Here is a 21366-nt window from a genome sequence, read left to right as displayed (position 1 = left end):
CAAGAGCAAGTAAAAAAAAGATTACAAGATACAAGCAACAACGACAAGAAACGAGAAAATGTACATAGGAAATAGGTAAACTTTGAAGTGGGAGATATGGTCCTAGATCAACTAAGAAAAGAGAGGTTTCCAAGGGGAGAATAAAACAAATTGAAAATGAAGAAGATAGGACCTTGTAAGGTCCTCCGCAAGTTTTTAGCGAATGCTTATGAGCTGGAGTTACCTCCAGAAATTGGAATTTCACCCATTTTTAATGTAGCAGATTTGTATCCCTACACAATTGGTGATGCAGATCAAGCTTCTGGGAATCTTGACCAGGATGAAGGAAAGGAACAACAGTGGCTAAAGCAAATTCCTATGGCAAAGAGTTTAGAGGCTGAACAGAGTTTGGATACAAGAAGACCAGAAGGAAAGAATACTTGGAATATCTTGCGAAGTGGAAAGACCGTCTGATGGAGGATTCTACTTGGATGGATGAAGCAACACTACAAAAAGCAGGTCATTCTATAGAAGATCTTATGAGCAGGATCTCATAAAATTTTCTTTCTTGGGGAGTTTGATGCAGGTGCATTAGGCCGAGCACATAAAAATGACAAGTTATTAAAGTCAGACCCAGAGCCTAGCAATGTGATGGATTGATCACATGTCAAGGCTAGAACATTTTAAAGTTTATTTTTGAAAATGTTTTTGATATTCAGTTAAGATTAGTTAGGAATATCTAGTTAAAAGAAATGATTTTATAGTTAGTAGGTAGTTAGGGCTAAGGGAAATTAGTTCACATCCATGAACTCATTTCTTAGACAGGGGATTTTTAGTTTGGAGGAGAAAGGAGGAACATTTTTGGGCGCTAGAAATTTTGGTGTGAGATTGAAGTTAATAGAACAACATTTCTTAGACCAATGGTTTTTTGTATCAGCAAATCGAATCTGTAAGTGTGTGTGAGACAGTTATTTGCATATGTGTTTGTGAGGTTTATGAACCATAATATTAATATCTGGAGATTGAAATTGATTTGGTCTTTAAATTGTTGTGTTGAATGAGGAATTCTTGCACTATATTTTCTCTGTTATTTACATTTAAATGAGAACCTGTAGAATCATATTTTAGTTAATATTTTAATGCAATACTTTTGATCCAATATTATGTATTGGAAAGAGTCATTTTACATTTCAGATTTGAGAATATAGAGCACACTTTATCAATGGGGCGCGATCCTTGGATTGGCTGTTCTGAGGGTTTTCATCTATCACAAGATTTGGTGGCAGTTTTAAAAGATAGAGGATTTTTCACTTTAAACCAGATTGCTGATCCCAGGGCCTCTTCCATTTGGAATCAAGGGTGGCTTAAAGGGCGAGACTTAGATTTGATTGAAGACAGGTTGGAGGAATGGGACAGGTACATAAGGAATCTCGTCAACTCTTCGGTGCGGCTTTCAGACTCTCCGGATGAGTTAAAATGGGTTTTTGCTCAGAATGGCTTTTATTCCCCAAAGGAAGGTTACAAATGGATGATGTCTCAAAAGGGGTGGGAAATTCCGGGCTGGTGGGCTAAACCCTTATGGAAGTTAAAAGGACCTGCTAAAACGAAACTTTTCTTCTGGTGTGTCCTTTTCCAGAAAGTTCCTACGTGGGATTTCCTTCAAAGAAGAGGCAGAATTGGTCCTGGTAGATGTCCTCTGTGTAAAGACAGCGCCGAAACTGCCCAGCATTTATTTCTCTTTTGCCCTTTCAATTCTAGTCTCTGGGCAGCAACGCTATGCTTAATAAACGTTCCTCATAGATGGGAAGGGCAGGGACTCTTAGAGGCCTGGCAGAGCTGGTGGAATTCTTCATTAAACGAAAGGGAACGATCCATTCCTTTAATCATTACATGGGGGACATGGCTGGCCAGGAACCTAGCCATTTTCAAGGACTCTACTTTCCCTATTGGAAGGCTTGCAGCTGAGGGAGCGGCCATCTATGAAAGCATTCCTATTCCTCAAGCTCCTAATTCCTCCAGAGCTGTTTGTCAAGAAGTCATAAGACAATCTATGCCGTGGGCTTATTTTGATGGGGCGTCGGATATCAATGGTCGGTGTGGGGCTGGCTTGATCATACATTTTTCAGAAGTAAAAATTCTTAAAGCCTCAGTAGGTCTGGGACAGGGTTCAAATAATTTTGCTGAATTGAAAGCCCTTCATCTCCTCCTCAGCTGGCTTATCCTCCGAGATGTGCGAGAAGTTCAGCTTTTTGGGGATTCCATGAATGTGGTTCAATGGTTCAACGGGACTCATCGCTGTCATAATCTTACTCTGCTTCCTCTGTTTAAAGAAGTTTCTCGGCTCAGGAATTGTTTTATGGAGATTTCTCTAAGTCATATATACCGGGAAAGGAATTCTGAAGCGGATCGTCTTTCTAAAGAAGGAGTAGCTCGTGAGATGGGGTTGTGGACTGTCTCGGAGGTTGATAACGGGTTTGTTCGGCCTGTTGAACAACCCATCTTCGCTTAATCTTCCTTCACGCTTCCTCTGTTCCTGTATATATTTGTGTGTGTTTTCGTTTCTTTTTTCCATGTCTCCACTCTCTCATATTTCTCCTCTGCCGTCTTTCTTGGGCTGTTTTCCCAATCTGTGGATGCCCGGGCAGAGTTTCTTGTTTTTTCATAGCGGCTTCCTTTTCCTCCAAGATCTGTGGATGGTTTTTTTGTTATGGATCCGCGCAGTCCTTCGTTTCATTGCTGTTGACGGTTTGGTGCTATCCCCTTGCGGTGGCTCTTTACTGTTTAGCTGCGTGGACGATAGGACGTTGCTCAAATGCTTTGAGTGACTAGGGAGGTTCTCCCCTCCTGTGATGGGATCTCTGTCAGAGAGCGTTTTTGATTGCTGAGTCGCGCCTATTTTGATGGCGGTTTCAGGCTTGGTGTCATCCTTACATACTTTATGTAACCCTTTTTATTAATAAAAGGTCGGAATTTTTTCTGTGGAAAAAGCAAACAAAAGAAAGAAAATTCGTAAAGGAAAATCGTCACAATTTTGCGAGTCAATTTCTTATCAAAGGATGATTAATTTTGAAATTTTGGCATCTGGGTTTTGTACAGAGCAGGGTCTATTTAGTAAATCACGAGTGATTTCCCAAAAAGATCCTTCGTTTGGTAGTTACAAAGGGATTTTTAGACCGTGTTTTTACAGACTACGTGGCTAAAAAAAAGAAAAACAACAACAACAACAACAACAATTTTGTTCCTCCTGTAACAACACTGTAGTTTGCTATGAGAGTTTGTAACAATACTGTAGCTGCTGAGAGAGCCTGTAACAACATTGTAGTTTGTTGTGAGAGTCTGTAACAGCACTGTAGTTTGTTGTGAGAGTCTGTAACAACATTGTAGTCTGCTGAGAGAGCTTGTAACAACACTGTAGTTTGTTGTGAGAGTCTGTAACAGCACTGTAGTTTGCTGAGAGAGCTTGTAACAACACTGTAGTTTGCTATGAGAGCAAAGATTTGTTGTTCATCCTGTAACAACATTGTGGTTTGTTGAGATAACAGCCATCATTTTGCTTGTTGAAAGCCTAACTGTGTGAAAAGTGGAGACAAATATAGCATACTCTAGGCCCAATATTGATAATATGGCATGAATTAATTGACTTTCTTGCTTGGATTTGTCGATTCCTCATTCTTTCAACCGGAGTAACAAGGCTTTGAACCTTGTGAAGAAATCTTGAATTTTTTCGAAATGGCTTGAATCTAATGAGTTGAGCTCATTTTCAAGGATGTGACGCTACATCTTATCCTTCTTTTGAAATAATCTCTCCAAAATCGTCGAAACTTGATTTGGACTTGTGCATGCTTCAACATGAAACAATAATTTTGTAGAAATTGATAAGCATAGGATAGTGAAGGCCTCATTCATGCAATTGAATATTTGCATTTTCAACTGCATAATTTGGTTTAATGTTTGTTGTCATGGCTATCTGATAGAAGCCTCTACTTCTGAGTTGAAGTAGAACCTTTGGCTTCCGTTTGAAATAGTTATATGGCATGAGAATTGTGGAAAGTGGAAACTTCATTCTTTCCAATAGCTCCAATCTTCAGTACCTGCAAATAGATTGTTTATGCTCCTTTTCCTAGCTCCCGTGGGCTCTGATACCATGTGAAATAGTAGTTAAACTTACACAAGTTGGATCTAACTAGAAAACAATGAACAAAACTTGCAAGGAAAGATGAAAGAATCTAGCTAGAAAACAATGAACAAAACATGCAAGGAAAGAATAAGGAAATTTGATAGAGAAAAGAATTAATGAACTATATTCCTGCATAGAAAATAAAATTATGAAATAATACAATTCCATGAAATATATTCTACATGGTTGAACTAATATAGTATTGAATCTAGAGAGATGTGAACATGTACTAAAGAAAACTGACACTTGGTCCTAGTTAAATGGCCATGTATTCATCAATTAACTATCTCATGCAAGTGGAGATAGTCCTAGTTAACCAAAATGCAATTAAATGTATGTTATTTCCAATACTACATGTAAAGCCTCACTTCACAAGGCTTAGAAAACATGAGGGGAAAAACAACTTGACTATGCCTAAACTTTTATAGGACCAAAACACTTTTTGGGTTGTTAGGTACAACTGAACATGCACCTCTTTACAAGGAACATCATTACATCATTTTAAATGAGGTACAATAAATATGCAAAATGCTTCTCTAACTCACAATGTGACCATTACTCCATGATACTATTAAAAAAAAAAATTAGGTTGTCGGGTAGAAACATGCACCTCTTTACAAGGAACATAATTACATCATTTCAAATGAGGTACAATAAATATGCAAAATGCTTCTCTAACTCACAATGTGACCATTACTCCATGGTACTATTTAACAAATTACAAATTCATTACATATGATCATTTACATATCATGACCATACCTACTTTTTGTTGTCAATTGATCCTTTTTACATTTGAAATGAATAATTGATGCTCATCCACTTACCTTTGAATTTTACCATCACTTCTCACTCTAAGCTTAATTAATTTCAAGGTAAACCATTTATTCTATATGAAAATGAAAGAATATAATAACAACTCTTCTAACATTTTTTTTAACTTCACTAATAAAACATCTCCATCAATAATTACTTATTAGTCCCTGCCTGGGACTCTTAGCAATCGATCGTGGGTTGACTGCCTATTAATTTCTTGTTTGACAAAAAAATATTGCTATACATCACAATTTTAACCAAAGTTTTCATATTAAAAAATAATATAAAATTTATTATGTAATTGCTGATTGGCCAACAAAGTTGAGGGTCTTATTGCGGACTTCGCAGGTTTCAAGACTGGTAAAAGTAAGATATCCTAAGTTTTTGGTACCTCTTCTGCGTGTCCTTGCGGCAAACTTTTCTGATATCCAAAGTTTTTATTCAACTTTTCTGCTATCCAAAGTTTTCTCGTGCAAAAGATTTTTATATCCAAACTAAATATAACTTTATTGACATGTACTATACCATATTTTCATCGGTCGAAGGGGCGAGCCGTGGGAGAGAACATCGCCTTGGCAACCAACTAGTGATCTCTGCTCAGGCATCCAACCAGCGAGCCTCATACACTTTGAAATGGGTGATATGTCTGTGCGAAACCTTAGCCGATTATACGTGTCTTCAGGGAGTCTACACTTCTCTGTATATCGCACCTGTGCTTCACTTAGCATTCTGTCAGCTTCTAGTAGGTTTCTATGGCTACATGCATGAGGCTCCACCTGTCAGCTCCTGGTGCATTAGCTTGCATGTAAGGCGCTTCGAACCATTTGTCATCTCCCCATGTACTCGCTATATTAGCTTACTGATACTTCTTTGGTTTTGGTTCTTTTCTCCTATGCGCGGGGAGTCCTGAGTGCTCCCTCCGTGTCTTGGCTCACATTTGTTTCAGGGAAGGCTTTCTTCCTTTCGTTTTCTAGTATTCTACCTAAATTTTTTAGCTTTTCGGCTCTTTGTAGACAAGTTTTCGGTCTCTCTGCATCCTTCTGATATCCTGGTCACAGGGAGGGTCATAGGGAGGTGCTTCCGATTATCAATATATTCTAGTTTCAGTTATGTAAAAGGAAGTTTTTCTATCATCAACTCTTTGGGAGCTGCTATGATGGTTTCGGGCTAGTGGCGTTTTTCAAGCTATTCGGTGCTCTGCTCTCCTCGGCTACGCATTTTAAAAGTTAGTGATATCGTTTTTCTTTCTCTCAATTTTAGTTGATAAAGAGCCGTTTCTCTTCGCCTATTCTGTGTAATGGAACATACAGAATATTGACTTGAATTATTAAAGACATTCCTTTCTTTTTTATTTAATATTTAATGGAAATATCCAAAAATATCTGTAAACTTGAAAGCAAAAGTACAAAATTACACATAAAAATAGCCCTGTTCCTCTGTCCGCCAATGCGAGTAATCTGCGTTCTCAAACCTTGGTTTCCCCTGTTTGAACTAACCACCCGGATACGACCCTCGCTTGCACCAGTCTTACTCCCTCTGGACGCGGCTCTAGTCTCTTTATTTTTCAAACTAATCTTCAAGAAGATTCTAATTATAACTTGGGCAGTAGAATCGTGAGCCATTCATAGATATTGAGAAAACTGGATTTCCAATGCTCGTTTGTCATCAATACTGTTGAGTTTTCCATGTCATTTTTATGGTATCATCAAGTCGCTCTACGCCAACTTCTGTTCTTAATTCATTTTAATAGTGCGACACTTGAGAAATTTTGTAGGATTTAAAGAAGTGTACAAGAGATTTTTCGGGGCAATTTTTGATGTTTTCCTCTTATAATCAAGAAGAAAGTTCCAGGTTGCCTTGTTTATTGCATGCAGAACCTTTTTGAGGGAGCCCTCCAACTCTGGATAATATTCTTCGAAAAATTCAGTGGTTTTATTTTGACTCTCTTATATGTGTTGGAGCCCTTCAAAGTCTGGAAATATTTTCTCTCTTCATATCAAACGTTTTGTTTTGATTTGTTTTTTACCTACCTAATCAGCCAACGGACTCGCCTTTGTTGCCACTGTTTCCGTCAATATAACGGTCGCACTCTCAGACGCTTCTCGGTCTTCTCTTTAACGGACGGACAGCAGCGGCTTCTGTTCTAGGAAGAATGTAATTAAGATTCGGGACAATTCAACATTCAACGAACATTAACAGAGTTTATTGATGAGTAGGGAGATGAAAATCGGGCGTTCACACGTAGTCAGATGAACGGGCCCCATTTGACCAATTTGGTTCATGCAGTTGGTAACGTGTCTGTGGTAAGAAACACGTGTCAAACTTTTTCATCCATTACCGGATTATTTACCGAAGTGCTAATAGAGAAGAGGTCAATCAAGATCAGGATCAAAATCAAGTTGTGTCGACCGGATCAACTACTAGAACACCTGGAACTGATAGCTCTGTGGCTGGATCTACTGCATCTCGATAATAAATATTTGTTTTTATATTAGTATTCTTTTTATTAAAATGATAATATAATAAGGTGTAATGTTATTTAATTTAATCTTATGGAGTAGATGTGTAGTTATATAATCATGCTTAAGTAAATATTTGTTTTTATATCAGTATTCCTTTTGTTAAAATGATCATATAATAAGCTCTAAAATAATGATATAATGTGTAAAGGTGAATATATATATTTTTAAATAAGAAAGAGTAGAAAGGGTATATCTATCATGATATGATATGATAGAGTGTAGTGTATCTGATGTAATTGCAATTTGGAGAATATTGATAAGCTTTAAAATTGGTTTTTGTAATTTCATTTTATTTTGAAAATATAATTTATAAATTTATTTTGATTGAATAAATTTATAAATTTATTTAGATTAATGGTGATGGTTTTAAAAATACAATTTATAAATTTATTTAGACTAATGATGAAAATGAGTTTTTTTTTTTTAATCAAACCTCTTTTCTTTAATTTATAAAAGACAATAAAAATATTTCTATTCTTGAATTTACAATTGTTTTCAGAATATTTTTTTTTTTCATTTTTAAAAGTTCTAGAAATTATAAAATATTAATGAAGATTTCCAGAATATTTTAGAATCTGCAAAGTCTAGAGTATTCTAGAAATCTATAGAACATAAGTCATTTTCAAAATATTTCAAAATGTCAAATCACTTTAAAATGATAATTCCATAAATTTATAAGACATAAGTCATTTTCAAAATATCTCAAAATGTACATAAGTCATTTTCAAAATATCTCAAAATGTGTAATCACATTAAAATGACAATTCCAATTCCAGAAATCTAGAGGACATAAGTCATTTTCAAAATATTTCAAAATGTGTAATCACTTTAAAATGATAATTCCTTAATTAATGATAATCCCTTAATTAATGACAATTCCAATTCCATAATTCAAATTTTCAAATATTCTATATATTATAAAACATAAGTCAAGATTTTCAGAATGGGCAATCACTTCAAAATGAAAATTAATTCCATAATCAAAAGTGTGTAAATCTATAATTGTTTTCAAGACAATAAAAAGCTTTCCATTTTTTAATTTTTAATTGTTTTCCGGACAATAAAAAGCTTTCTATTTTTTAATTTATAATTGTTTTCAGGATGATAAAAAGTTTTTCATTTTTGTTTCAAATTCTAGAAATTACAAAACATTAATAAAGATTTTTTATAATTGTTTTCAAGATAATAAAAAGTTTCTATTTTTATTTCAAATAACAAATTCCAGAAATTACAAAACATTAATAAAGATTTCTTATAATTGTTCTCAAGGTAATAAAAAGTTTCTCATTTTTGTTTCAAATTCTAGAAATTACAGAACATTAATGAAAATTTAGAGGATTGTCAATAGAGCCCCGGTTGAGCCATGCTTAAAGCATGTTGTCCAGATGGCAGAGATACTTGAGCTCGAGAGAGGAGAGGCAGGTGGCTTGCATGCAAGATCAACGTGCCTCCTCAAATGTTTATTTACCTTTTTAGTTTTTTTCAATTATTATTTATTTCTACATATATTAATTGTTTTATTTTTTAAACAAATAAAATGTTTGTGGAGAGACAATACTCAAAATGGATTTGGTCTTTCTGCGCTGGGCTATTTATTGGGGCTATTTAAGGGATGCACAACAGGAGCAACTCTATCTATAGCTTGAATATGTGATCTTGATATTTTACTTAATGAATAAAAAAAACATTTGATTAATGATAATCATAATAATGACTTTTTACATTTTCTGTTTTATTGTTTTTGAGCATATATCTTCTTTAAAATTTTACATTTTTAATGTAACACTGTTTTTTAATGAATACCCATATCTTAACACATTCACTTCGAATACTGCCGCAAACCACATTCACTTCGAATACTGCCGCAAGAAACCAGATCTGGTCTTGCCACATTCACTTCGAATACTGCCGCAAGAAACCAGATCTGGTCTTGCTATTGAAAACCTACTTCGCCCTGCTCATGCGCTCGTCAACCTACTAAGCTTGGGGCGGGTTAGCATCTACAGATATAGTTCCTATTGAGTCAACCTACTAAGCTTGGGGCGGGTTAGCATCTACAGATATAGTTCCTATTGAGTGCAATTACAACAATCCATTTGTGTTGTCCCTGCAGACCTCGGCAGGACTACCGCCATGGCAGTGGCTCCTTGTTTTCACTTGTTTTAAAAAATGCAAGATGTATCAAAGTAATTTTACCACTCATGAGTGGCTCCACCAACACACATCCAATGGGATTTCTCCTTCTATTTTGTTTTCATTTTTATGTATTTCTCTCTCTGCCTATGCCCACACACAAGGTTGTTACTTGTGGAAGTAATATAAAAAATAGGAAAATATACTCACTTCCCTAATAATTTCATATTCTAGAAAATATCTTTGTTTATTTTCATTTAAATTTTACAAACCTTTTACAAAATTAAAAACTCCGTAAATCTTTTTCACTATTTTCACTTTCATTAAACTATTAGTTTTAAATTCAAACACCAAATAGAAAGAAAAAATAAATAAATAAATTATTTTAACGTCCACGAGGCTAAAGATAGCCTATGGGACAAATTGCTTCTTCCTCTGCTTGATGTATTCGGTCATTTTTCTGTGAAGCTTCAAAATAAATGCTCCTAGCTTCTCGACAAACCCCTCACTAAATAAATTATCTCAAGAGCTAACTACTAACATATCTGCATAACTTTCCGTATTGTCTTTGAAAACCTCACATTCTAAATATCCCAACTACAAAAAGTAATTCAATTTAAAAAACACTTCAAAATCTCATTCATCCTCAATTTTTTACCCACATTTTTCAATAAACCAATACTAAATAACTAAAAATATTTATGCAGTTTTACTCTTGAAATTTTAATTTGACCATCACTTTATTGCTGGCATATTTTCCTCCATCTCTCTTTCATGTTAACGTGAATAAAATGAACTTAAACAAACTTCGTTGATATGCCTTCCAACCTAAGTGATTCAAACTTGAACTTAACAGATACTAAAATATTAAATGAAATTCCAATATCGACAGTCAATGTCCGTGACAATGACAATGCTCTGCTCTCTGCACCGGATCTCGTGGCAGCTCTAGCAACCAACTTGCTCTCCCGAATCTAGCATACTGCGGTTGCTCCTTCGCCAAATCCTCTCCTTCATGGCAAGCTTTCAGACTCTTTTAGCTCTGATACTAATTATTGGTTTTAATAGTTTGAAATAAACATACATACAAATAGATTTGAATGAATGAATGGATGGTTTCTAATTACGTTAACCAGACTCATGGTCTAAAAGACCATTAAACAACTTAAATTATATTTAGATTTTTTTAGGTTAATTCTAGATTTTTTTTAGGTTAATTCTGCGGTTGTGAATTAGGAGTAAGAAATTTACTATTTTGTGAAGGCTTTCCTCTTTAAAAGGCTCACTTTTAGACTGTTATTAAATTGACAACCAATATCTTCATATGCTACAATAATGTCATTATGTTTCTACTGCTCCTGTGTTGCAAAAAATGCAAGTTCTTTCTTTCCACTCTTCTTTAGGGGTCGCTCATATGGGAACTAGTCCTCAACTCGGAAATTAATATTTTAGTTTTTCCCTTGATTGTGGAACTCAAATACTCTTTATCATCATGCTTCCAGCTCGGGGTTAAATTCTTTGACATAATATGCATTTTTTATCTCCTCCTTAGCGTGAGGACAGTCATGCAGATTTATGTCCCATTTGCCTAACAACTTTTTATTTTGCTTCATCTACATCTTTTTCCTAAGGCTTAGCTATTCTTTGACAACCAGCTTTGGCCATCAGTGCTTATCCATATTTTCAACCTTCTTTAGGTAACTTAGCAAATGAATGATGGCTGAAGCCTGAATTGGAAACATACCAGCCTTAGCTAAAAGTATATCATATGGAACCGTTGATTTGACTTTGAGGCTACTTGTGATTAGATGCTTTTGGATTCTTTCTATTTGTCGCAATTTGAAGCTTGACATGTTACTCCCACATATCCATAGAGGATCACTGGCACCACTAATAAACTAAAGAGGGTTTTCTTAGTCTTCCAATCTCAGAATTCTGTTTGTCTATACCTGTTTTATTTGAATAGTAAAAAACAAAAAACACATGAATAAACAAAAGACATAAAAATGATAAACCTTCAAAGAAAAAATTCATTAAATTATAACATCCTCATCTAAATGCATAACTTATCTCTGCTATAACTATAAACAATATATATCAAGCTCAGTTGTTCCATTTTAACCAACCACAAAACTGTTCATCCTTATTGTAGAAATTACTCTCCCACAACCATTCATCCCTATTGTAGAAGTTACTCCAACATCCTTGATGATGGAATAAATTGTATACCCAACCACAACATATCAATTATAATGTAAACATAACAATCGGAAACTCTTTGGTAATCAAAGCTTCAGAAAATAGAACAGTCTGACAATAATAATATTCACACATTTTCCAATCGACAATGGAGTAACAGTAATCCATCAATATAGTTGTACTTGCAACGCCAAAACAGAGGTCTGATTTTATATATATATATATATATGAATGAAGACAGTCGTTGCTAATGTGCACTCCAAATCCTACTGCACAACACTATGACCTAATGATTTTTCCTTTCGAATTCAACCCCCGTAATACCCTGATTTTCGGTTTAAATAATCATTTACGTTTTCCAAAATTATGACCTTGATGAAGGCAAACTAGGGTTTTTTTGCTCCTACAGTTCTCATCGAGTGTGTATTGTGCTTTAATGGTGTTCTCCACTATCTCATGTTTGCTTCCCCGCAGAGAGTCAGTTTAATGCTGTTCTCCATTATCTCATGTTTGCTTCCCCGCAGAGAGTCAGTTTGATTAGTGGATCCATTATTGTATTGTGCTTTAATGGTATTCCCCACTTTCTCATGTTTGCTTCCCCTGAGAGAGTCCGTCTGATTAGTGGAGCTCATTAACATGCTAAGTAATTATAATCATCATTTATTATAATTTTGTTATTATTTTTTTAATTAGAGGAATGGATAATTGGGATACTATTGTATTAATGTGACTTGGGTAAATTACGAGGTTTTGAACTTGAAATTTTAGTATATTGTTGGAATCACAATTGCCTTTAGGTCAAAAAGACCAAACCCACAGGTCATAGGCATTAGTCTCCACTATATTTGTCAGAGTTAGGATTCACAATAGGGAGCGTTGAAACACATAGAGAGTGTTGAACCCTATGTCCAACAATCTCCCCAGCCCAAGCACAGTGAGTTTGAATTATAATTGTTGTTAGACCAAAACCTGCAGGCTGCAGGGATTAGTTTCAGCTATATTTGTCAGAGTTAAAATACACGAGATGTGGTTAGTCTATGTCTAGAAACACAAAGAAAGCCCTAAACCCAATGTTCAATATACATAAAACTTCCACTGCCCATCCCACTCAGTCATCAACCAAAAGCATACATAGAGGCCAATATCTCTTGGAGACCCAAAATTCTTATTGCTCAGTTAAGTACTAATTTTCATCAACTCGTTGTGAAACAGGGTCCTGAAAAAGGCCAAAAGAAGTGTGGGAGGAAAGAGTATGCATTTTTTGTTCTTCTGGAAAAGTGGAAACAAAAAACATTTCATTTTAGAATGTGAGGCCTTCAAAGACAACAGGAAGGGTATGCAGAGATGCTGGCAGCTAGCTCTTGGGATAATCTATTTAGCGAGGGGTTTGTCCAGAAGCTAGGAGTATTTATTGTGAAGCTTCACAAAAAAAAGGAAGAATACATCAAGCAGATGAAGAAGCGATCTGTCCCATATGCTATCTTTAACCCCATGAACATTAAAATGACTTATTTCTTTCTTTCTGTCCCAAAACACTTAATTTTATTACTTCTCTAAAACAAAATAGAAAATTATATTTTTCATATATTTTTTAAACATTTTCTGTTAACCATCTTTCTTTAGATTTCTCAACATTATCAAATCTAATACATCAGGAAAAAGCTTGACCTATCCATTTAAAGAATGCATATCCTTTCATCACTGAAATTATGATTTTAAGGTTATTAGTTTTAACCTGAAACAAAAACTGCTATTGCTCATATGGAAATGGCGAAACCGGATGATTTTCGATTCCAAAAGGGAACCGATTTCTAAAGTTTTCGAATCTATCCTTTGTTTATATGAAGCGCTAGCTTGGCCACGACAATCCAAAGTCAGACAAGGAAGGAATCATCAGCCCATGGATACCTATGGATATCCCTGTGCTTTTTTTGACAGTGCTGCCCAGCATGATACATGCGCCTGTGGAGTTTACATAATCCCAGAAGAAGGACAAGCTTTTGACATACATTGGAATGGAGGACCTGGAACTAACAACAAAGCAGAAATTATGGCCCTGGCTGGACTCCTTTCTATCTCTGACTTCCTTGGCCTCCAAAACCTTCATATTTTTGGAGACTCGAAAGTCATCATCGACCATGTACTGTCTAAACATATCATAAAAAATATACATCTCTCTGGTTGGTTGAACAGGCTTGAGGCTTTGTGGAACAACAGAAAAGACTACACAATCTCCCACATTGTCAGGGATAAAAACCGGAGAGCAGATGCTTTATCAAAACAGGGGCTATCATCGCCACAGGGTATATGGAGGATGCAGATTACAGTGGACAACACCTCCCACCAGATCCAAGACTTTTCCATGCCAGGTACATAATTTTCTATTTTGTGAAGTCAAAACTGGTATGATTTTCTGTTTCCCCAACATTTTGACTCTTATTTTTGTCTTTTTCCATATATAATCTTGGCTCATGGGACTGAATTTCCGAATTATCTATATGTACATATGTGCATTATGCAATATATTTCCTTATGACCTTTATGTAACAGATCTGATAAGGCTCCTTATATCCTTTCTCTCTATGTGGTTTTGAACCACATTACATTTTCCATATCAGATGGTTTCCATATCAACATTGTTGTACATATTTGTTGGATGAATATAATACAATCATATAGCTTTTTTCCGCGCTGAAAAAAAAACTACTCTTGCTCCATTAATTCATGAAAAAGAAAAAGAAAGTGATAATAAAACTAATAATTATAACCTATTCAAAAGTTATACCAACTCAAAGATTATTAGTTCTCCACTTCTGTCCGTATGCTTGGCTCCCCTTCCCGACAATTCCAAGCTCAATCACCATTTTCCTTTCATATCTATCCTCTACAGGAGATGTTTTATGAATTGAATTCCCCCCATGAATTCGGCTCCCACAATGTCATGTCAGGCTCCTCACGATGCCTACCATAACTACAATTTCGCCCATTACAGCAATATTGATGCTCACAAGCCGTATGTTATTTCACTTTTTGACTGCTCGTGTGAATAACGGGCCCATTGTTTCCAATAGTAATGAAGTGCAGAGTATGGAATAATAAAATGGCCCCAGCTTCGCCGAAATTTGGGGAGGGTAAAATTGTAGATTCTGAGATATATCTACATTGTTTATAGTTTAAATTACAAGATCGCCCATTTGGGATGAGTGGATTTTTGTTTATGAAGTGACTTAACAGTGCACTTCATTACTATTATTTTATATTACAAGAGTATAATTAGAATAAATGTAAAATTTAAGAGTTTCAAAAATGTAAAATTTAAGAGTTTCGAAAATTTTAGCGTAGATTTATGATGGATGGGTGTTGTTAATTCAAATCTCAACAAAAATTAAAAAATTAAAACACGTTGAAGTAAGTTAAAATACACATAGTATAATTAATTATTACAAAATTTGAAATTATTATTATTCAATTTTTAGGTCACAGTCAACTCAGACACCAAATTGGTGTATGAGACAACCTTGTTTGTGGGACAAGAGACCCACTTCCGCCCAGCGATTTGACTGCTAAGTTTACAAAAACATACATACTCTGCCTCTTTATTTTTGAACTTGTAACCTGTTAAGAAAAACACATGTTTTTAACCATTAAGCCCACTCGAACACAATATAGTTACAATTTTTTAACTAACAAAATAATTACCCAAAAACACATTTTGACTTATTGCTTACTTAGACTTTCATCGAGCAAATGGTCCTTTGCTTAACAACTTTTTTCTACATCTTTTTTGCTTCTCTGGTTCGTCAGTAGAAAAATGCCTTTTGCGGGCAGCAGAATGTTTTCTACTACCTTTTCCTTCACTGAGCGTACCTTTCCTTTGCTGTCGAGCACTGGTTCCGAGCAAGGTTCTTTGCTTGCTACTTTGACACTTTGGGACCAAATTCCTTGCTCGTGTGACCAAATAGTTGCGTCCCTTCATTGCTTTGTTCAGTACTGGTAACTTTTTTTTTTTTGTTGTATATGGGACAGATTGATTATCTGGGAATCTGATTTATGTATTTAGGTTATTAAATTTAAAAAAATAATAATTTATAGAACAAATAAATTCTCTGGCACTCTAATTCTTATATTTAATTTTTTAAATCATTTTTTATACAATATGACAATAAGCACTCACAACTTCTCAATAATCCCTTCCTTAAGCTCCCTTTTCCAATATTTTCCTCCGCATCATTGCGCTATATGAATCAATCCCAGCATAGCTATCCAACAGTTATCTGCTTTTTGTATTTTGGTAATTCTGATCCAAGATGTGGATGCATATATGTTTTTCAGTCTTTGTTAAATCACATGTCAATCTGCCTTATGAGTTTCCTTTTTGGACTATCTGTTTTCTGAACATGCTCTATATCATAAACTGTGGCTACAAATGCCACCTTTATGTATATCACAGACAGTTATATTATCTTAATATAATCAAATCTTGCTTTTTTCCTCTGAAAAAAAAAAAAACTGTCCCTAAAATAGAGTGCTTTTTAAATAAAACACAGGTCGAGCCTACCTCTTTACTCAACGTCTTGGTAAAATAAATTCCTTTATGTTGTGGCTTTTGCTTAGAGGTTGAGCCATCTGTGTACTCAACCTTTAGGTAAAACAAATAGTTTGGTTATTAGTTTAGGTTAAGCTTTTGCATGTTATAATCTGGTTGTCAAACTAATAGTGGGGACAGTCATTACTGGATATTTTTCACCAATTTACGTTGTTTCATCAATGTTACTCGAAGAAAACCACACCACCTTGAATTATTTGTGGTTCTTGAAGGGGCACACTTTCACTCCTCCCAGAGACCTCTAGCTCTTGGGCAATTGACATGTTTCCTTATTTTAAAAAAAGAATAGAAGCACTTTTAAGGCATAGTCAAGGTCCAAAATACTTCATAATACATTTCATGTCTTATAATATATTTTTAATAATAAGACACCCTCGGAACCTCAACAGGGACAATGGGAATGAAATCAGTGGAAATTGGCTTCCCTTGATAAAGCAAATAAAAACCCCCCCCGAAACCTTGGAAGCTCAGGATCGGAAATAAAGGACTTTACGTACCGGGAGTTCACTTAAAACTGGTAAGCAAAAAATAAAAAAAAAAATAAAAAAATAAAAATAAAAATAAAAAAATAAAAAATAAAAAAATAAAAAAATAAAAAATAAAAAATAAAAATAAAAATAAAAATAAAAATAAAAAAATTTATATAGGTATATAATAATTATATTAATTATATTAATATTAATTAAGTAAAAATTAATTTATATTAATTAATTCTATTAATCATTCTAATTAATTTTAAATAATCTTATTAATTATATTATGAATTATATTAAAATCTTATTAAATCCTATAAATTATATTAATTAATTGAAAATTTTTAAATTATATTACTATATTAATTAACTTTATTAAATTATATTAATTTATTAATTAATCTTTATTAAATTATATTATTTCATAAGTTTATAATTATATTTATTATATTAATATTATTAATATTAATATAAATTAATTCATATTAATTAATTATATTAATCATATAAATCTTATTAATTAATTTACAGTAATTATATCATTTTATAAAAATCTTATAATGATATTAATTTATAATCAAACTATATTAATATTTTAATTAAATTATTTTAATTTTATTAATTATATAAATTAATTATAATGTGTTTATATTAATTATATTAATTATATTATATTATATATGATAATAAATATAATTTATATAGATGAATTATAGTATATCTTTTAATATAAAATCACAAGGATTGTATAAATTAATATGAATTAAGAAAATTATACAAATTAAATACAATTTATATTGGTATATTAATTATAATAAAATTTTAATTTAATTTGTGTCCCTAATCTAATTAATAAAAATTGTTCTAATAAATTGGAAAATAATAAATTATATGTCGGCCTCTATTTATGAGTTTAGGGTTCTTGTATTTATTTCCAGGTCGCATTCTCTTCTCTCTCAATTATCTCTCATTCTTATTCTTTCATAATTGTCCTGATGATGGACCCCCTTTGGGGTTTGAAACGTTGGCAGAATGAACTAAGAACTGTGGTCAATCCGGATCATGAATCAAAAAACTCCCACAGAAGTCTAAAATCTAACAATAATATATACTATTAACAAATATAATAAAAATTAATTAAGACATGAAATTAAAAAACAATACATGAATTAATCAATTTTTTTCTCTGGATTCCACCTAGAAATCCTCCAAAAACTAGAAAAAGTTGCACAAGACTACTCCTATATACATTTACAAAATATATAACAAGATTCTTAATTCAAGAGATTCACTCTTGTTTTATTGGGTCACAATCTCGAGTCTAATATGGTAGAAATGTGATGTTGTAATGCAATGCATTGTAAACATTTTGACTCAATCAACCACTAGTTCTCTATGGCTGCATGTCTCCATCTTTTCTCTACATCTAATTGTATCGAGCTTGCTTCCCTTCGAGGTATCATTGAGCCATCTTAACTCTTCAATCTTGTGATAGGATCCAGGTCATTTTTATTGCTCATCACTTTCATGTTCGACATCAAATTGTATTGAGCCTTCCCAAACTTCAAGTTGATCGCAAATTCCTCATGAAAGTGATCTCCTTTAACCTTCATGTTATCTTCTTGTACTACTATCCTTCAATCCCAATATGGACACATCTTGACTTCACAGTTGCCAAGCACCCAATATTGAGCTTTCTCAACATTCTTCATACATTTTACATTTATACAGTTGAACTTGCCTCAATTGTCATCATGTATTCCTACAACATTCTTCCACGTAGCAAAAATAATATGTTAACCAAATAACCAGCGATAATAAAAGTAGACTTACCTCAGCCATATGACCTTATCATCCAATCAACATCCTAATTTTCCATCTCCATACGTATCTTCCTTCATGCATCAGAGTGCCCAAGGATTGAACTTGATTACCAAGTTACAACCTTTTAGTTCTGGAAAGTATACTAGATGTTTAATCATTATTTCACATATTCTAGAGAAAGTTTTAATCTTTTATACATCCTTAAGTAAGTCGAATCCTTCCTTTTAAACATCATAAAACAATACTAAGCATGTTACAAGATTCTACGCGAATGAATATTAACTAAGAGTCACTTGCAATATGTATCCTTATGCCTCTTATTCCATCATCTAGCTATATGTCTCATAATGAGCCTAAATCTTGGCCCATTGCATTCCTTCATCCCTTTAATAGTATTGTTTCCACATAACATAGAATGTATACTATCCTGGTCATAATGTTTCTTTCAAGAACCTTCCAAAATGATGGTTCTTACAAGATCATGATGATCTATATAAGCAAAATTATTGTCTCTAACATAATGTTAGATAACGCCTGGGTGAACAATATGTAAAATGGTCTATATATCTACTCTTAAAGACTTGTTGATTTCTACAAGGAAACTTAACCAAATAGACTCTACAGACGCTACTACCACATGCTTCTCTCTATGATATTATGAAAAGTCAAGATTCCTTTTAAAGTAAACAACAATGCATGTTATCCTAAAGTTAAGATTAATCCTCATAAAGAATTTGAAAAATAGTATGCCTTCTTCAAGGGTAAAGATCTTTCACATCTTCTTTCTTTGGCTTCTTCTCAAGTTCTCTTGTTTCCTCATCTAAGTGAACCTCGCTTCTTTCCTTTATCTTATTGTTATGCTGGCTTGGGAAATCCCTCTTAAAGTTTCCATATTCATTACACTTAAAGAATTGAACCTTGGACATATCTTTCTTCTTGGACTTACCGAACTTTCCTTTCTTCATCTTCTTGACTTGAGCTAGAAAGGCTTGATATTGTTCATATGATCCATTGTCATCTTTTACCTTGATTATAGATTCTTCCAAAATGCATTGAGCCCACAACTCATCAAAGGGAGTTGAATCTTTATTACAGTATATGATTGTTTCAAAGATGCTCCATTCTTGTGGCAATGCATTTAATACACAGATGGTCATTTATGAATAAAAAATCGTCTCTCCAAGTCCCTGTAAGTGATCTCTTAATTGAGATATATTCATTATAAAGGATGCCATTTCCTCATCCTTTGATTTATTCATTTTGTATAGTTTTTTCTGCAAAGATATATTTTGTCTTGATGTACATACATAGTACAATTTCACTAGCTTGTCATACATAGCCTTGGAAGTTTTCAAATTTGCAACAAATGGAACATGAGGATATTTAATGGATTCAACTATGATCCTTTGTGCCATTACTTCCTATTTCTTGTACTTTTTTAGTTCTCGATTCTTGTCTTTTCTAGGTTCAGTAATTTCCCCAGTTACATATTCCATTACCTCATGTTCCATAAATGTTATGTCAATCCTTTTCTTCCATGCTAGGTAATTTAATGGTCCAACGATCTTATTCCTCTCTTTGCAAAAAGAACCCATACGACATGTACATTCAAACATAGAGTAATAATATGATACTTACTTGATAACCAAGATTCTCCTCTTCCTTGATGATGTCTTCAAACTTTCTTAATGCCCTCAAGATCTTAAAAAAAAATTCAATAATGTCCTTAAAATATGTTTCCTAGGGTTCATCCAACAATAGCTTTCAAGAGTGATGGATGATACCAAGATCCTTTTGATGCATCCTTCTTTCAATGAGATTTTAGATAGATCTCCTTCTCTCAAGAGACAACCTTTCTTGTAGTCTTCCTCTTAAGCCTTCCTTTGATGAGAGATTGATGTAGTATTGACCTTATTTAATGTAGAAATCCTCATTCTATATTAATAGTTTTTCTACTTCTTTTCTTCCACAAATGACTCTCGTTGACAAGCAAGACCTTCTTTGTGTCCACAAGTTTATCCTCTAGTTGTTTTCTTGTTCACCTTAGCTATGATATTATGTTGGAAAATTCTAGGTGGAAGCTATTAATTCCAATTTTCCTTAACCTTAATATTTTCTTGTGAACTCTTGTGCTCTTTATTTAGATATTTTAATCAAACAAATATCGAGAACAAAAATAGTAAAAATAGAGGACATGTAAATTAGGCTCTCATCCTGGGAAAAACCCCTCCAAGGGGAAAACTCGGAAAAGCTCTTCTCTTTTTATAGACCTGCTTCTAATGAGACAACAAATACCCAATCCTAGACCATGTCCTCCTCCAAGTACCAAGTCAACCCTTCCAACAAATCCTTCTCTGATCTAGCACCAACCAGCGTCAAACTGCAACTTTGACCTCGAGCTTCGGCCTTGTAGAAACTCTAATCCAGCTTCCTCTTGAGTCCTTTCCTTGAGCAAGACGGGTCATCCTAAGGTCAACAAGGTCAAGATAAAATATTCTTCCAACAACAACAAGAAGTTTCACTTCGTCCTACTTCAACTCATATATGAAATTTCGGCCTCCTTGTAGCTATAAAAACCCTATACTTTCACACGTGTGAGAGAGAGATAGCCCAAAAACAAGTCTTCTTCTTCTTCTA

General features: G+C 33.8%; 1 protein-coding gene across 1 annotated transcript; it reads left to right on the top strand.

Moving 5' to 3' along the window:
- The first annotated feature begins 1201 nt into the window (after positions 1–1201).
- Positions 1202–2488, top strand: LOC149227912 (uncharacterized). Its single transcript, XM_089380617.1, has one exon. The coding sequence runs from the start codon at positions 1202–1204 to the stop codon at positions 2486–2488; it is 1287 nt and encodes a 428-aa protein (XP_089236743.1).
- The last annotated feature ends 18878 nt before the right edge of the window (positions 2489–21366 follow it).

Source organism: Pinus tabuliformis, chromosome J (genome assembly GCF_031772625.1).
Source record: "Pinus tabuliformis cultivar Carrire ecotype Pingquan chromosome J, CPIR1, whole genome shotgun sequence".
Lineage (NCBI taxonomy): Eukaryota > Viridiplantae > Streptophyta > Pinopsida > Pinales > Pinaceae > Pinus > Pinus tabuliformis.
Note: the sequence above shows the minus strand (reverse complement) of the source record. Positions and strands in the feature narration are given on the sequence as shown.